Source organism: Stegodyphus dumicola, chromosome 4, assembly GCF_044657685.1.
Source record: "Stegodyphus dumicola isolate Sdum_Otavi_A_Nest chromosome 4, ASM4465768v1".
Classification (NCBI taxonomy): Eukaryota; Metazoa; Arthropoda; class Arachnida; order Araneae; family Eresidae; genus Stegodyphus; species Stegodyphus dumicola.
Window position 1 is genome coordinate 86,934,201 of NC_140771.1, and position 17,508 is coordinate 86,951,708.

At 33.5% G+C, this 17,508-nt stretch overlaps 1 protein-coding gene across 3 annotated transcripts in view; it reads right to left on the minus strand.

Moving 5' to 3' along the window:
* The window catches only part of LOC118182596 (uncharacterized), an 84,461-nt gene that overhangs the window by 45,760 nt on the left and 21,193 nt on the right, over positions 1–17,508 (minus strand). For all 3 annotated transcript variants that reach the window (XM_085815153.1, XM_085815151.1, XM_085815152.1), the window contains exon 3: positions 3,263–6,019. In XM_085815153.1, coding sequence (XP_085671279.1) covers positions 3,263–6,019 — 2,757 coding nt within the window. The remainder of the gene's footprint in view (positions 1–3,262; positions 6,020–17,508) is intronic.

Consider the following 17,508-nt stretch of genomic DNA (forward strand, 5'->3'; position numbering starts at 1 on the left):
TTGATGGCAACACTTTATCAGGGAATACTGAAAATGTGCTGCTTCTAAAATTGTCAGGATTTTGCTGCTGAATTTTATGTGGCTTGAGCGCGAGAAAAGCGGTGCTCAAAAATAAAGCTAAAAGACAAAAGAATTGTGCTAGCAAGCCTGAGTCGGAGAGCAGATTGGTGAAGAGTGCGAGCTTAGCGACAGTGTAAAAATGGTAACAAACCCTCTGGTACGTCGTTAAAATGTGTATTCTTTCAGATTTTCTGTCTTCTCTCTTTGTCTTTCTCTTTATTTTTTTTAATTCCAGTAAATATTCCAAATAATGAAGGACAGCATACACTGCTATGAAATATGATATCTGAACTATTTTCCTAAAATATCATCTGCCTTCTGATAGAATGTTTTCCATAATTATTTTCGTGCAATATGTATTGCAAAAATACTGGAGTATTTTTCGAGCATTTATTTTTTTAAATTGCAGTAAATCTTTCAAAAGATAAATGACAGCATATATTACGATGAAATCTCAGCTTGCACCCTCTGTAAAAATCGTTTGCTTTCAGACAGCTTTTTTTTTTTTTTTTTTTTTTTTTTTTTGTGAAAATAGTTGTTTTCTTCCATTCATTAAGCATCTGCTGTTACGAATTCGAAAGCTGACCAAAATGGGCGAGTTTCTGGATTTTGCTAGTTGTTCTATTCAGAACACGCGCTTAAATTTGAACCAAGTTATTAGTCTCTAATCTGTTATTTGATATGTTACTGTTGTACTTTTAGCCCTAACAACCGCAGTTTTAATCTTCTAAACACTTTAGAAATAGTTTCAATTGTTTTAAATATTGTTGCATTAACACAGTGTTCCAGAATGAGTCGAGATAATAAATTGTGTATAATCTGTTAATGAAGTTAAACATTAACAGAAGTGAAAGTGTTTAGGTGAAGAGAAATTGAATCCAACCTCGCAAAATGAATACCATAAACTAAGGCAGTTTGAAAAATGCCCTTGAATCGTAGAAAGTAAAACTAGTAACTTTTAGGAGACATTTCTATTTATGTAGAACTTCTTTTTATATTTGGCAGATAAACAAATTTCGATTTCTCTAATTTAAAAATAAATGAGATAGAACGTTATTTCCTTTGCTTAAAATTATCTGGGATTCCACCAGCAGTCGAGCAGAGAATGCGGCTAAATTCTAATAATTCTACCTCGATTTCAATCTTCGCAAACGGATTTGGGTGCGTAATATTTTTGTACTTTTCCCTATAAGTTATTTTCTTCCTCCTTCCAGCATTCCTTCGGGGTGTAACAGTAGCACACTCTGCACTTATTCGAGAGGTCCAGGTTCGTATCCTGGCGAGGGTATTGCTCATTCTTTCATTCTCTTCAGAATAACCTAACGACTCTACATCCCTGTGTGTAACATGAAGCTTATTCTGAAAGATTATTAGTATAGTTGGAACCTTCTCTGACAAGAGTAATAAAATTAGCTTCAGACTATTTGCTGCCCTTAATATGCGTCATATGTTCGACTGGGACGGTGAATCTGTATCTCAGAATAATGAAATCACCATGCCTTAACGTCATAGATCTGTGTCGATAACATTTTATCATGTTCCAGATACTCCTGCGACCAGAGAATCCAGCGGCTTTAATCCAGATTTAACAATCACTTGATAATACGAAATTTTTATAAATACTTTGCAATGACTTCTCCAGAATGAGCTGCTTTATGAAGAGCTAGAACTTGATACTGAGGCGGTGTTTGCTGGTGTTGTCGCTGCCTATGAACCAAATGCTCCTTAGTCTACCCAACTAGGTATATTAATGGCGATGTTTGCCAATACGGGGAGGGGCTGTAAAGATGCTATTCATTGGCTGATGCTGTTGGCTGAGGATAATTCTCCAGAATTTCGGGGCCATAGCTTGATCCCTAAACCGATCAGGTCAAAAACAGCTGTATCTGACGCGAATGATTTTAGCCGTAAACTTCCTGTATGGCGAGGGTAGTACCTAAATATATATTCAAAATGATTCCACTGAGTAGTCAGAGTTAATCAAACGCATAAAAGACCTGCATTTTGTATTTCAGGCGTGATTAATATTTTGACTCTTCAGCACATTTTTCTGGAGTTTCATGTTTGCGAGAGACGTAAGTCTGAGAAAAGACGAAGCAAATTGTTAGACTTAACAACGAGTGACAAAAATTGTTACAAGTATGGTTGAAGTATTTGTTTTATGTATTTGGAGCTGGCGTAATGTTGCGCATAAGTATAGAATCACAGTAAGTGTAGAAACAATGATGGTTATTTTTGTAGAGTCAAGTGTAGTACCTAGTGTCGTGAATTCAGGGTTACTAACTGCATTTATAAGACCCTAAAGTTACCCATCTGGTTGATACACTTGAGTTTACATCATGTTGATGTAAACTCAAGTGTAGTGCTTGGTGAAGTGCTTGCACTTGCAGACTCTGGTGAAGTGTTTGATATCGTAACATCAGAAACAATGTTTGTAATTGTGGACTCAATTGCCGTGTCAGTTAAAGTTTCTGGAGTAAGACTTGTGTGCGTAGACTCTGTCCTAATAATTGTACATGACGATTCCAATGTAGCAACTTTAGACTCCGCAGAATTTTCAACATTTGTAAACTCACTTGTGCTATTATTAAATGTAGACTGTATTTTTGTGATTATAAATTCAGAAGCAGTGTCCATAATTGTGGACTCGATTTTAGTGCCAATTATAAATGCGGGAGTAATGTGTACATTTTCAGCCTCAGTTGAGCAATGTTCCCATTGAAGATATATATAAGAGCCCGGCTTGTTGTTGTAGATCCAAGAACAGTGCCCATAATTGTAGATTCAGTTATTTTACTTTTAGCTGCAGAGCTTTTAATCGCAGGCATTATTAATGAGCTTTCAGTTGTATATTCAAGTGTAGTACCCGTAACTGTAGATTCGAAAACAGTGCCCATAGTTGCAGATTCAGTTGTTATGCTTTCAATTTTAGTACTTATTGTATGCTCACTCATTGAGACTTTAGTTGTTGATTCAGTTGCATTGCTTGTAGGTGTAGATACAATAGTAATGCCTGTAATAGTAGATATAGGAGTATTTCCTTTAGTTTTAGACTCAATTATTATATTTTCATTAACAGCTTCATGTGTAGTTCCTGCAGCCGTAGATTCAAGGATAGTGCCTGTAATTGTATATTCACTTATTGCAATTTCATTAATAGATTCAGGTGTAGAGTTTGTAGCTATGTATGCAAGAGTAATACCTGTACTTGTAGACGTGCCTGCTGTCGTAGAATCGGTTATTGAGCTTTCAGTTGCTGATTCAGGCGTGAAGCCCATAGCTGTAGACTGAAGAATAGTGCCCGTAGTTTGAGACTCAACTGTTGTATTTTCAATAATAAATTCAGCTGTAGTGTCTATAATTTTAGACTCAGCTGTTATACTTTCAATAATATACTCAGGCATAGGGCCTGCATTTGCAGATTCAGTAGGACTGCCAGTAGTTGTAGACTCAGCTTTAATTTCATTAATAGATTCCAGTGTATTGCCTGTAGCATACACAAGCGTAACGCCTGTAGTTGTAGATTTAGTTGTTGTGCTTTTATTAATGGATTCAGGTATAGTGCCTGTAGCCTCAGATTCAAGATTAGTGCTTGTAGTTATAAATTCAGTTGTGCTAGGTGCAGTGCCTGTAATTATAGATTTAAAAGTAGTGCCTGCAGTTGTAGATTCAGTTGTTGTTCTACGATTTGTAGACTCATGTGAAATGAATGTAGTTATAGACTCATTTATTAAGTTTTCAGTTGTAGATTCATGCATAATTCCTGCGGTTGGTATGTTTTCAGATGTAGATTCAGATATAATTCCTGCACTTGTAGACTCAACTGTTCTGCTTTCAGCTGTAGATTCATATGTAATACTTCTAGCTGTAGATTCGCGAAAATGTGTAGCCTGAGTTGCAGTTGTAAATTCATTTTCAGTATTTCCCGTTGTGGATTCATTTGAAGAGTCCATACTTTTATATTTAGAAGTACTATCAGTATTGCTAGATTCAATAATAGAGCTTTCAGTTTTATACTGAAGTTTTGCATTTGTAGCTGTATAATCAGGTGTAGTGTCTATAGCTAAAGAATCGGTTGCGGAGGTTTCATTTGTATGTGCAAGTACTGTACCGGTGGAGATAACTTCAGGAGCAGTATCTGCAATTGTAGACTCAATTGCAGTATTTTCTGTAGTATAAGCATACTTAGCGGCTTGAGTTGCAAACTCTGTTGAAGGTTTAAAAGTAGTAGTTATTGATTCGTCTGTGGTGAGTGTTCTTAAAGTTTCATATGTAGTAGGTGAAACTTCAGACTTAAATGCGGTAATGATTTCATCCGTAGAAGTAGATCTAGGAGTGATAGATGTTCTAGATGCTAATGTTGTTGATTTGCGAGATTTCTTTTTCTTATTTTTTACGTTTTTTGTTTTCTCCTTTTTTACATTCTTCGTGCCGATGGTAGATGTAATAGGAGACTCAGAATTAGTGGCATTATTTATGGAGACATTTTTGATGTCTTCAATCGCAGACTTGATGATATCAATTGCAGGTACAGACCCAGTGATAGTGCTTTCTGTGGTAGATTCGTACGTAGCAGCTTGTGTAACCAACTCTATTGAAGTTCTTTCTGTTGTAGGTTCAAAACTAATAAATGTAACTGTAGATTCGTCTGTGGTGAGTGTTGTTAGAGTCTCAGATGTAATGAGTGAAACTTCAGATTCAGCTGCAGTTACGATTCCCTCTGTAGTCATAGATTTAGATTGGCTAGAGATTTCAGATGCAGATATTTTTAATTTGTGAGATTTCTTTTTCTTATTTTTTAATTTTCTTCTTTCCTGCTTTTTTGCTGCCGTCGTACTAAGGACAGATTTAGTTGCAACCTCAGAGCTTATGATCCTATTTTCGGATGCTTTTCTAATGTCTTCACTTTTAGTCTTCATGGCAGTGACTGCAGGTGTAAACTCAGCGGTAGATTCGTGCGCAGTAACTTGAGTTGTAAACTCATTTGAAAGACTTTTTGTTGGAGGTTCAAGATCACGAAATGTAGCTGTAGATATATGTGAGGTAAACGTCAGACTCCCGGATACAGTGGGTGAAACATCAGATTCAAGTGTAGTCAAGAAACCCTCTGTAGTACCAGATGTAAATGTACTAGTAGCAGATTTAGGACTGGTGGAGCCATTTGCGGAATCATTTGCGATGTCTTCGGTCATAGATTCAATGGTAGAGTCTGAAGCTGTAAATTCACGTGCAGAGTTTGTGGTTGTATATTTAGATTCATTGCTGTTCGTTGTATATTCAATTATAGCGCCTCCTATAGTTGTAAATTTAATATCTGGGACTGTACCTGTAGATCCAGAATTGGTGCCTATAGCTTTATACTCAGATGTGGTAGACGTAACTGCAGATTCAAAGTTAGTGAGTATTGGAGCAAGTGTAGTTGCAGACCCAAATGTAGTTGAAGCTTCATGTGCAGCATTAGTTCCAAGTGTAGGGAGTATGAAAGATGGAAGTGATAAAAATTTGTGGGATAATTTCTTCTTTTCCTTCTTATGTTTTAATTTCTTCTTTTTTTGTTTTTTATTGGATCGTGTACTGCTAAGCGGAGAGGAGGTATGTGACACAGTTCTAGTACCATCAACTGCTATTTCAGTTGCAGATTCATTTAAAATATTTGAAGTTGCCTGTTCAGGTGCAATATCTGCAATTATAGACTTAGATGTAATGGAAATAATTGCAAATTCTGGTATCGTTAGAGTAACTGGAGATTTAGATATTGTAGACGCAGCTGCAGACTCTGATGAAGTACTGGATCCAGATGGAGTAGATGTCTTAAGGCTAGAGGATATTGATTTAAGAGATAATGCTTTATGTTTCTTTTTTTTCTTATTTTTGTGGTTTTTCCTTTTCAGTTTTTCTTTAGCTGAGGCAGTTTTGAGGTTATTGTTACTTTTCTTTGACGACGTAACGTCATGAGTACCTAAAGGTGAAAAGAATTTATTGTATTTTCATTTGATAAATTAAGTATTCATAACAGTTATTTCTGTATGATTAATGATAAATCTTTTTGTATCAGGTAAGCTAAACACTTTTATACGGAATGGAAAAAAATCTTCAGGAACTACGATTTACGAAATGTACTTTAATTAATAATGTATATATGTACACAAAGGCCTCAAAAACTACGCTGTGAGAGATCTGCTTTCCCTAATAATTTGAATATGTAACTCAGAAAAATCGGTGGATATTATTTAATCGTACCTCAGTAAATTTTTGCCTAGTAAAGTTGAATCCTTCTGTAACGAACCCAGCTCATAACAAATCCCTGGATATAATGAATGAACCCGTTGATCCCGTCAAGTTTATAATATATTTAATACAAGAAATATCTCAATTCAAACATTTTTACATTTTTCATATTTTTTCAGAATATCTGCAAGTTCTAACGATGAACTGAATGATCTAAATCATTCAGGTTTAAGAAAATACACATTCCATCTCCATTTCTTATTTCTTCCGTAAAAGTCAACGCTTTCTTTTATTTTCACCCTCACTTTTCTTTGTGTTCTGAGCAAAGGTTATGCAAGACACGTTTGACACCCAACTATAGGAGAATGAAGATACAATAAACATGTCTTAGGACACCGTATGGTCTACATGACTATTGAACCAATAAACGTGTATGCGTTCTCTGATTCCATTCAAATTCTCTGACTGAGCTGCCAAAGACAACTCTATTCAAGGTTCATGCTATGATGGAAATTTTGAAGTTTTTGCTATTAAGGGAAAGGTGAAATAAAGATACAGGTTAAAAGTAGACTAGCACCTCTAGTAGTATCGTAAGGGATTGAGGTGTCTATACGCTTACAAATATCCAGTTCAGGATTGATAACCCATCGGTATGGCCAATTGGTACGGCAGTCAGCGTCACTAACCGCGGAAAAGCGGAAGTAGTGAATCGTACGGGCTTGTGGTTTTACCATTAATTGTTTTTTAGGGAATGACAAGTTTTGATCCTCAGTAGTTTGTTTTGTGCGAATATAAATGCTGTCCAAGTTCTATTGGGTTTTTGCATTCTTTAGGTGTTTTGAAAGACATATTATTTATTCATTTCATTAAATCTTTGCGTCACATCCATACATAACTTGGGAGTAATGATTGTATTCTCAACGGAAATGAGACTCTTAGGTACTGAAATTATTCTCCTTTTTCATATTTTCTGGAGAAGCAAATCTCCCACTTTATATTCTTTGACCAAACTGTTTTCACTCTGTCTTCGTCTAATATTTATTCGCATGGCGAGCTCTAAATGTAAGAGTTCTACAACGATGATAGCATGAATATTATTCGAAAATACAAACTGGATGAATCCGAAGCAACATCTGCCAGAAAAATAATTTATGTAAGTCTATAATTAGTACCATATGGAAACACAGAAACTTATTAATTTCTGCTCTGGAACAAATTTGGATACGAGAGAAAAGTTGAGAAAGTTGAAAACGTAAGTATGCTGAAGAAGCATTGCTGAAATTGTTCGCTATTCAAGGAAGCCGCAATCTGCCAACATCTGGACAACTGCTTCAGACAAAAGCCAATGTATTAGCCAAACACTCTGTAAAAACTGGAAAAAATCGAACAATAAATTTAATAACTATACATAATAATAAATGCAATTAAAATTTAATGATTTTTTTTAAAAATTGAATTTATTATTCAGTTCATTTTGTAGACGTGACAATCTATTTCTTTCCTCATCATTTATTTTTTACATATTTTTGCGAAATAATCCATTTTTTATCAGATCGGATTTACCGAACCAAACTTCCGGGCCCTTGAAATTCGTTATAGCGAGATTCTCTAATTTCCTCAACAAATACTATTTTAGAAATCTGTTTTATCTAATTATTTGAATATATGCTCAAATATCTCAGTAAATACGTTTTAAGAGATCTGCTTTATCTAATAATTTTGAAAGTGTAACTTAAAAACCTCGGCGGCTATGATTTAAGAGATTTGTTTTACGTATAAATTTGCCTATATATTCAAAAGCTCGGGCAACTATGATTTGAGAGAACTATTTTACCTAATAATTTGAATATGTACTCAACAACTTCAGCGAATACGATTGATAGACTTCTTGTATTTAATAGTTTGTAAAAGTTTTAGAATTATCTCAATGTGACTAGATTCAACACTGACGGAAGAATTCGGCGATGTGTCATGTTTGAAAATAAAACATTTTCTGATTCTAATGACGAAATAGTATATTCGAGCATTTATTTGGGCGTCAGTAATTACAGAACCCCTGATTCTTGATCTGTCAAAGATTAAATTCAAGGGAAAAGTAATTTTTTTCCTCAGTAGTTAGGGGTTTTTATTACATCTGCAGTAATTTTTCTTTAAAATTATAAACAATATTTTTCGATATTACAGTTTAGCAGTGAAAACACTAGAAATAATTATCTTAATAGTTTGAGGTGAGAATTTAGTTATAATTTATATATTACCTTTAAAAACCAGCTAACTAACTTAATAAGAATTATGTAACCGTAAAAAATGAGTTTATACAGAGCAATTTAAATAGCTCTGCATAATGTCGCTGATTATTTCTTCTATTAACTTTCGGAAATTATTTAACTATTGCTCAGCTTCAATAATTAATGTTAGTATGTTTCACTATTAGCAATAATAAAATAAACTTTTTTTTTATTACAATGTCTTCCATTCTTTCATCACAGCAGTTCCAAGGGACACTTTTCATTTTTAATGGTCTTGAGTATTTTATCAAAATGCTATCTACTGCTTCATCTCAACTGTAATGACAGAAGTCATTGATTTCAATATGCTTAAATATTTCATAAAAACAGTAGTAATAATTATAACTACTGATTTCAAAAATTCTTGCGTGCGTACGAGTTCGCGATAGACTGAATGCACAAAGGTCCGATGATAGGTGGGTAAAATATATTTTATCAAAAGTAACACTTCAGAGTTCTGGAATTCACCTCAGAAATACTCCTCAAAGTGTTCACAGTATCATAAAGTACAATGAGTGCGTACACTTCAAATTACTAAGAACATTAAACACAACGCAATGCACAGCGCATCCAAAAGACGAAGCTTTCCTGGATATCTCAATACACCGAAGTCGCTCTCAATTAACAACCCACAACAACAGCTGAGAAAAGATGCTCTTTCCTGCCTTATATAGTTTTTAAATACTGGATACTCTAATGTTAATATTACCGTGTATTTTTATCGGAATACAGGTTTCTTATAAATAAAGAATATTATAATAGTTGCCAGGTGTTTATTCATGAATATTATTCATTTGTTATGTTCTTTTTGTAACCGAGTACTTCAGAAATTAAATGATTCCTATAATTTTCGCCACTCGATTTATTTACGAGGGGGAAATTTACGAGTAAATATGGTAATGGCTTTTTTTTAATCCAATGTTAACGTTGTTTTTTAATCCACTCCTAATTTTATCAATTCAATGACTTTTTCTAACATTCAATCATAAAATATTATTTGACTTATTGACTTTCTTTTACCCGAGTAGGCTAGGTATTATGTCTCTTTTGACAGTTTAAAAATACACCAGGTAATATTGACTCATTGACTTTTTTAATGCATGATGTTCTTTATTCATTCACTTAACTCTCGAGTATATTAGATTATTATAGACATCCGAACAGACCACATATACCCTAGGCATTGATAAACATATACCAGTGCAGAATTTTTTTAATAAACATTCAAATTCATTTAAGATTATTGATTCATCGGCATTTCTACAAACACGAATACATCAAGTATTATTGACTCATTGAATTTTTTTAACACACAGATACTGCGAATCTTACTGTTAATAATGTTATTGATTAATTAGCTATTTTTAACGCAGCTCTACAAATGTACACTGCCCAAAAAGAAAAAAAAAGCGGGGAAAAAGGACAGTTCTATATCTGCCGCTGTACTGCACAGATTAACGAAATTCAACTTGCGTTTTTTATGTCTCGAAAGCTCGACTTAGGATATGTATTAGATTTATATATAACATTGTTCTAATGTAGGTATTTTGACACTAAATATGACTTTTTCTGAAATGACATGCCACTTGTTTCCATATTTCGATTCTACTACTCAAATGATGCCAAACTGCCAAGTTCTGTAAAAATCACACGAGTAGTTTTCAAAAAAAAAGCTCTCAAAATTTTAGCTCCTCAATGTTAATTGAAATTTCGTATATATTTATTAATATCTCTTTTTAACTAAACTTATTTGATTCTTTCTTTCACATTTCGAAATTTAGGTTATTCCAAATAAAATTCGCCCATTTTTTAAATTATTTTTAAATAACTTTGATAAATTTTTCGAAAAGCATTTTGAATTTAATCTATAAAAGTTTTACTCAAATTTTAAAGTAGATGTATTTCTACACATACCTGCAAAAAATTAGAGTTTTTTATTTAAAATTTCCAAAGTTATACGTGAATTTATATACTGGAGCATTCTGAAATTTTACATATTTGTTGAAAGCGATAATAACATCAAAAATAGTTTAGGCACTTTGTTACAATTATTTGAAAGTAGGAATGATGTGACTTTTTTCCGCTCATGCATAATGTAAAAAGAGAAAGAAAAATAGGTTGTCATATATTATATTAAGAAGTTCGCCAAGTAAATTATTCTTGGCACAATGTGAAAAAAAATGCGGCAAGATAAATCTTTGGATTTCGCGCCAAATTTTACAAAATTTTATATTTATGCATAATTTCAGTCTTAGAAACGAAATATGGAAAACAATTGGCAGGGCATTTCAGAGATAAGTCCCATTTTGTGTCAAAATAAATCTAATATAAAAAATAGTGCTATAAATAAATCTAATATATATCCTAAGCCGCGCTTTCGGAACATGAAAAACGCAAATTGAATTTCGTCAATTGACCCAGTAGAACGGGAGATATAGAACTGCCCCCCCCCCCGCAGTGCGCAATATTACTGATTCACTGATGTTTTTAACATCCAAATTTTCCAGATGTTATTTGACTCATTAATTTCAGCACCACCAAAATGTATCATGCATTGTTACTTCACTGAACTTTACAAGCGTATGCATCCAATATTATTAACTCATGTAATTTTAAATACCATGTATTATACACCTTTTTCAATCTCTATATTTACCCCTATATTTATATTAATGCTTTAATTCTTCTAAAACCTCGAATATACCTGATATTGTTGATTGATTGCCGTTTCAATACAGAAATACATTGTAAAGATTATATCAATTCATCTAACAGTTAAATTTTGAGTTAAACTTCTTTTTCTAACCTTTCTGAATTTCACCTTACAACAGAACGTAGTTTTAGAATTACGTTTGAATGCAAATTAAGGAAGAGCGGTATTTAACCATGAAGTTCTACTGTCTTAGTCAGAGAGAACCAGAGATTCTGGCTAACACGTGTCCACCTTTTTAGGCTACTCTCACTTCAGTTATTACACTCGTCCGTACTTCAGGCCCTTGATATCTTCGCAGTTCAGCGTTAAGGGGTCAACTCTGGTAAACTTTTGATAGCTTCGGTTATATCTTTTTAGTTAAGATTAGTTTAGTTTAGTTCTTAGTCTCTTAAGTTCAAGTGTGAGTGTCGGTTTTATTGTACATCTCCAAGACGGAGTTCTGTTACATTTTATTGGAATAATAAAGGGTTATTTTACCGTTCTTACTTGTTGTTTCCTGGACCAAGAACTCAAGCGATTATTCGTTTATCAGTTCTTAAGATTATTTCTTCACATTCAACTGTAACTTTAGTACACAATACAGAATCTTACAACCTTCATGAATACCTCGATGAATATTCACTTCCTTTCACTTTTACTTGCATTTTCTATAATACCTGAATACTTCACGTGTTCATTTACTTTTTATCACCAAAATTTATTGACTTTCTTTGTCACCCGAGTATGTCAGGTACTACTGACACGTTTACATTTCTTTAGAACTGGAATATACTAGGTACTATAAAATACGTTTTGAAGATCCAAATACACTAGGTATTATTAACTCATTGACTTTTCTTTAAAACTCAAATATACAAATATTGTAGACCTTTTTAAATATCCGAATTTACCGATACTATTGACTTATTAGTTGTCTTAAAAGCTTGTTGTAGACAATTTTTAATCACCTGAGAACATCTTTTATTGTTTTTTAACATTCGGATACACTAAATAATGGGCGATATTAAACACTCTTATAATAAGAGTTATAACACTAGATATTACTGACAAGTTGTTCTTTTTTTAATACCGAAAACGTCAGATGTTATTTATTCCTTTCCCTTTTTTATTAGTTCACGCATGTTGTTTCAGTACGGAAACAATGTTTTCGTCGATTTTTAATTTGCGTCTTGATAAGCTATCGAGCTCAAATTTTGTACACACACTATTGGTGCAATGTGGTATTTCAAAATTTGGTTTAGATTTTTTTTAAATTTTTTGTTCAAATGATTTTTCATATTTTAATTCGTTTTACGAACAAGATAAATATATTAGAAATGTACTGTTTACACCTTTGGACAGAGCTGGGAAAAATCTTCAAAATTAACATCATTACAACTTCTGATTTTTTGACGAATTTCTAGAAATCTCTCGATTTTATCTACCACTTGACGTACTAGAATTTTTGCAAATAAAAGAGTAATTTGCCATTCTTGAAAAGTGATTTTTCAACTGAATAATTTAATTGATAATGTGTTATTGAAACCAGAAAGAGAAAAATAAAGGTAAAATAGATAGTTTTATAACATTAGCTTTTATTTAACACTCATAAAATAAGTAATGTATTAAAAAAGGAAAACTAAATTACCGTATAGTTTAATGGGAGCAAGGAATTAAACAATTCTGTTTACAAAATCCATCTACAATTTTACATCAGGAATAATAAAAGCGTGGGTTCCAAAATAACGAAGCTACTAATTGAATTGCATTGTCAAATGTATAATCTTTATAAATTTCAAGGATTTCGACGCTTTATTATTCATGAAAAAAAAAACTGTAAATGAATTTTGTAAAGAGAACCATTTTATATCTTGTTCCAGTCAAGCTTTATGATAAATTATTTTTCATCTTTTAAATTATTAATTATTTTATGATTTTTAAATAAAAAGCTTTCTGTATATTTTTTACTTTATATTGTTATACATTAACAATTTTATATAAAAATATATTTGATTAAAAATCTTAATGATTATAGAAATTAAAGTCAGTACTGCATAATTTAAACTTAATTTTCACCATAAAATCATTCAGTTTCAGATTTATTTAACACACCATATTTATCCAAAAAATGGTCATATGTCTTTCATTTAGTAGCTCATTTGAAACTACTTTCTGTGTTTCTGTCGTATTTTGATCAGCAATAACTTTTTCAGGCAATTAAAAATTTCCCTTAACTAATTAATTTTACTAAGTTTACTTGCGTATTTTCTACCCTCACATATTTTTTATTTCCCCTAAGCGATTTAACGCTAGGTTTGGAAAATTAAAAAAGTATTTGCTTAATTTTCTACCATCCTCAATGCGCTCAGAGAATGAGCCCCCCCCCCTCCAAATTTTAAAATGGATTCATCCACTTAAGGATTGTTATCATCTGAAGAACAAAAAAAAATTTCTCGAAAATTCCTTGCGAACGTCACGCCTAACCTCTACATTCTAACTGTTGAATTTCATGCCAACCTAATCCAAGAAACGACCAATCGCGGTGAAGCGAACAAGAACAGATATTCAGTCTACGATTTCGCCGACTCGGCTACCCATTCATCTTTGCTCTAATAATTATGGATGATTTGAGGCTTAAAGAGTAGCAGGGACAGCAGTAAGAATGGACATGACTCAAATTACAGGGAAGTAGAAATGAGAATATTGTAATATTAATATTGTTACGGATTTTGTATTTAATTAGCTATTTTTATTAGAACTGTAATGAAAATTGTTTTATTTTCCCGTGCAATGCAGTGCATGACAAATTTTAAGAGAAAACTACGCCGAAAAAGTAAAAATACAGGAGTACGCGCATTTAATAAATAGATATCTCGTACTGAAATAATGCAGTTGTGTGTTAGTGTAACTGTAATTCTACTCTTTTGCTTTCCAGAAACCTCGAGAAATAACGAGAAGCTTCTCGTGACTGATTGAAAAGCTTATAAAAGCCGAAGAAAAACATCTCAGTTCAGTTGTTTGCTTATCTGTTGTTGACTGTAGCGAAGTCGCGCTGAGATCGGATTAGCTTTCTCTGCACTTTGATATGTGTTCTATTTAACGTTTTAATAAGTTTTAATAGTTTAAAATATAACTACTGTGTGATATTGTGATACTGTACGAATATCTCTGAGGAAAAATTTCAGCATTTTGTTTTATTTCTTGTGATAACTTTTATTAACTTCTCATGGGACTTGTACTATCAATCTATTATGAACCCTAACGCACGCAATACGTTGTTAATCTATTTGTTAGCGGATGGAAAGTAGACTCAAACGTTCGTTACTGCGTTTATTAGACTGTGTGAAGAACAAGTTCGTACAATAGATATACAAGTAGTTCGGCGCTCGCAGGCGCCCTCTTGCAGGAACAAAATCAAAATTTACATAAGGCGCGAACATGCCGCCCACCTTGAAATACTATTTCAACATTTAGTGGTTAAAATTCAGTAAATTTAAAGCACAATACAATATTAAAATTATGATATAATACTTAATTTATAATACATGAATTAAAACTCAAATTGGTAATGGACACAATTTTGTAATATTTCTTTTAACCATGCCATCTGAAGTCTTAATAGTCACAACCCTAACAACACTATCAAGACCAGGATGTAACTGAGTAATTCTACCCATTTTCCATTTAGTTGGAGGTAAGTTATCCTCCTTTATGAGACACAGATCATTAACTTGAAGATTTTTAGTTGGCAAAAGCCATTTTGGTCTTTGTTGTAATCGACACAGATATTCTTTGTGCCAACGTTTCCAAAATTGTTGAACCATTTTTTGAATATGTTGCCATCTGGTGAGATGGGAAACTTCAATGTAATTTGGTTCAGGAATGCTTGTTAATGATCTACCAATAAGAAAATGACCAGGCGTTAATGCTGACAAGTCATTTGGATCATTAGACAAACTTGTTAAAGGTCGCGAATTAAGACAAGCTTCTATTTGTGTGAGAAATGTTTCAAATTCTTCATATGTCAATCTCGCCTCACCAACTACTCGTTTTAAATGGTATTTTGTTGATTTTATGCCAGCTTCCCAGAGTCCACCCATATGTGGCGCACCTGGAGCGTTTAGATGCCATTTAATGCCATTATCAACCAAATATCTGCTAACATTTTGGTTATAAGTTGCAGACCTAGCAAGCCTTTCAAATTCCATCAGTTTGCGTTTTGCTCCAACAAAATTGGAACCACAATCGCTATATATATCACTGCTTTTGCCTCTGCGGGAAATGAACCTCTTAAGAGCTGCAATAAAAGCATCTGCTGAAAGATCAGTCACTAATTCTAGGTGAATAGTTCTTGTCGTAAAACAAACAAATAGAGCTATATATGCCTTGAATGACTTAGAGCCTCGACCCTTATTTGCTTTAATTTGAAAAGGACCTGCGTAATCCACTCCACAGCGCAAAAACGCAGGAGCAGGCGAAACGCGACTAGACGGCAAATCGCTCATCAATTGATTAGTGACAGATGCTCTAATTTTGCAACACTTTATACATTTCCTAACTAAATCTCTGATAACAGCTCTACCATTTATGATCCAATATTGTTCTTGAATGCAAGATTGCATAAGTTGTGGACCTGCATGCAAAAGTCTTTCATGGTAATGTCTAACAATGAGATGAGTTAAAATGTGCTTCTTTGGAAGCAAAATTGGATGCCTAAAACCATATGCAAGGTTTGCATGTCGCAAGCGACCGCCCACCCTGAGAATACCTAAATTATCTAAAAATGGATTCAAAGATAAAATTTTGCTTGTACCAGATAATGATTGATTTCTGCCTAAAGTGTTAATTTCATTCTTAAATTCAACACATTGCATTAATTTAATTAACACATGCATAGCTTTAGTTAATTCACTTGTTTTTAGAAATCCACTTACCTGATCTTCTGAATTTTTACAGTTATTTACAAACCTCAGACATAATGCTACAACACGTTTAAGTTTAGTGAGAGAGGAATATTTATAAAATAAATCATGAGCGTCTGTCAAGTGACTGGCAGCAGTTGTAGACTGTAAAGCACATCTTTGCTCTGGCACAGAATCATCCAGTAGTGGTGCAGATAATGCTTGATGATGCCACTGGACAGGAGAGGATAAAGTCTGGATTTTTGCTACTCTGTTGGCGACGAAGGTCTTCCATCGGCTTGCATGAGATCTTATCCAGGCTAATACAATAGTGGAATCAGTATGAAAATAAACTTGCGATATAGGAGTATTTAAAGCCCTACAGGTGAAATCCATTAATTTAGTCAACAGTAATGCTCCACAAAGTTCCAATCGGGGAAGTGATATGGTTTTTAGTGGTGCAACTCTTGTTTTGGCTATCACTAACTGAACATTAATTTGTCCAGCATCTAACACAGAACGATAATAAATTGCAGCGGCGTAGGCCTTCTCTGAGGCGTCACAAAACCCGTGCAGTTGAAACTGGTTATCTTATAACAGTTGAAACTGATTCAACCAACAAGAATCGTGAAATTTTGATACTTTTAATGAATAACAAATCTTCTATAAGTTGTTTCCACTCACATTCAATATCTGGAGGAACCTTTTCATCCCACTGAAACTGATGTTTCCACAATCTTTGCATAATCAATTTATACCGAACCGTGATCGGTGCCAACCATCCAAGAGGGTCAAAGGTCTTTTGCGATTATTGAAAGTAATGTTCGTTTGGTTAAGACTTCAGGATATGATGAATTGACTTTGAATAAAAACATATCTGAAGCTGGATGCCACAGGATACCTAACGTTTTTACAGTATCATCATTGTCTATGTTCAAAGAAACATTTGATAAGCACAAATCTGGATTAATTGAATTCAAGACTTCTTTGCTGTTAGAAGCCCATTTTCATAGAATAAATCCTGCACGTGACAACATCTGATTCAATTGCATTTGTAATTCTATAGCTTCAGTAACTGAATTGGCTCCGGACATCAAATCATCAACGTAGAAGTCCCTAAGACATGTCTTGGAAGCCAAAGGAAAATTAGTTGCTTCATCTATGGCTAACTGCTGTAAACATCTTACCGCAAGATACGAAGCTGATGCAGTACCGTAAGCAATCCTAGTTAATCGAAAATCCTGAATTGGTTTATAAAGTGAATCGCGCCAGACTATTCTCTGAAAGTCTGCATCTTTTAGTATAATTTGTCTGTACATTTTCTCTATATCTGCAGTTA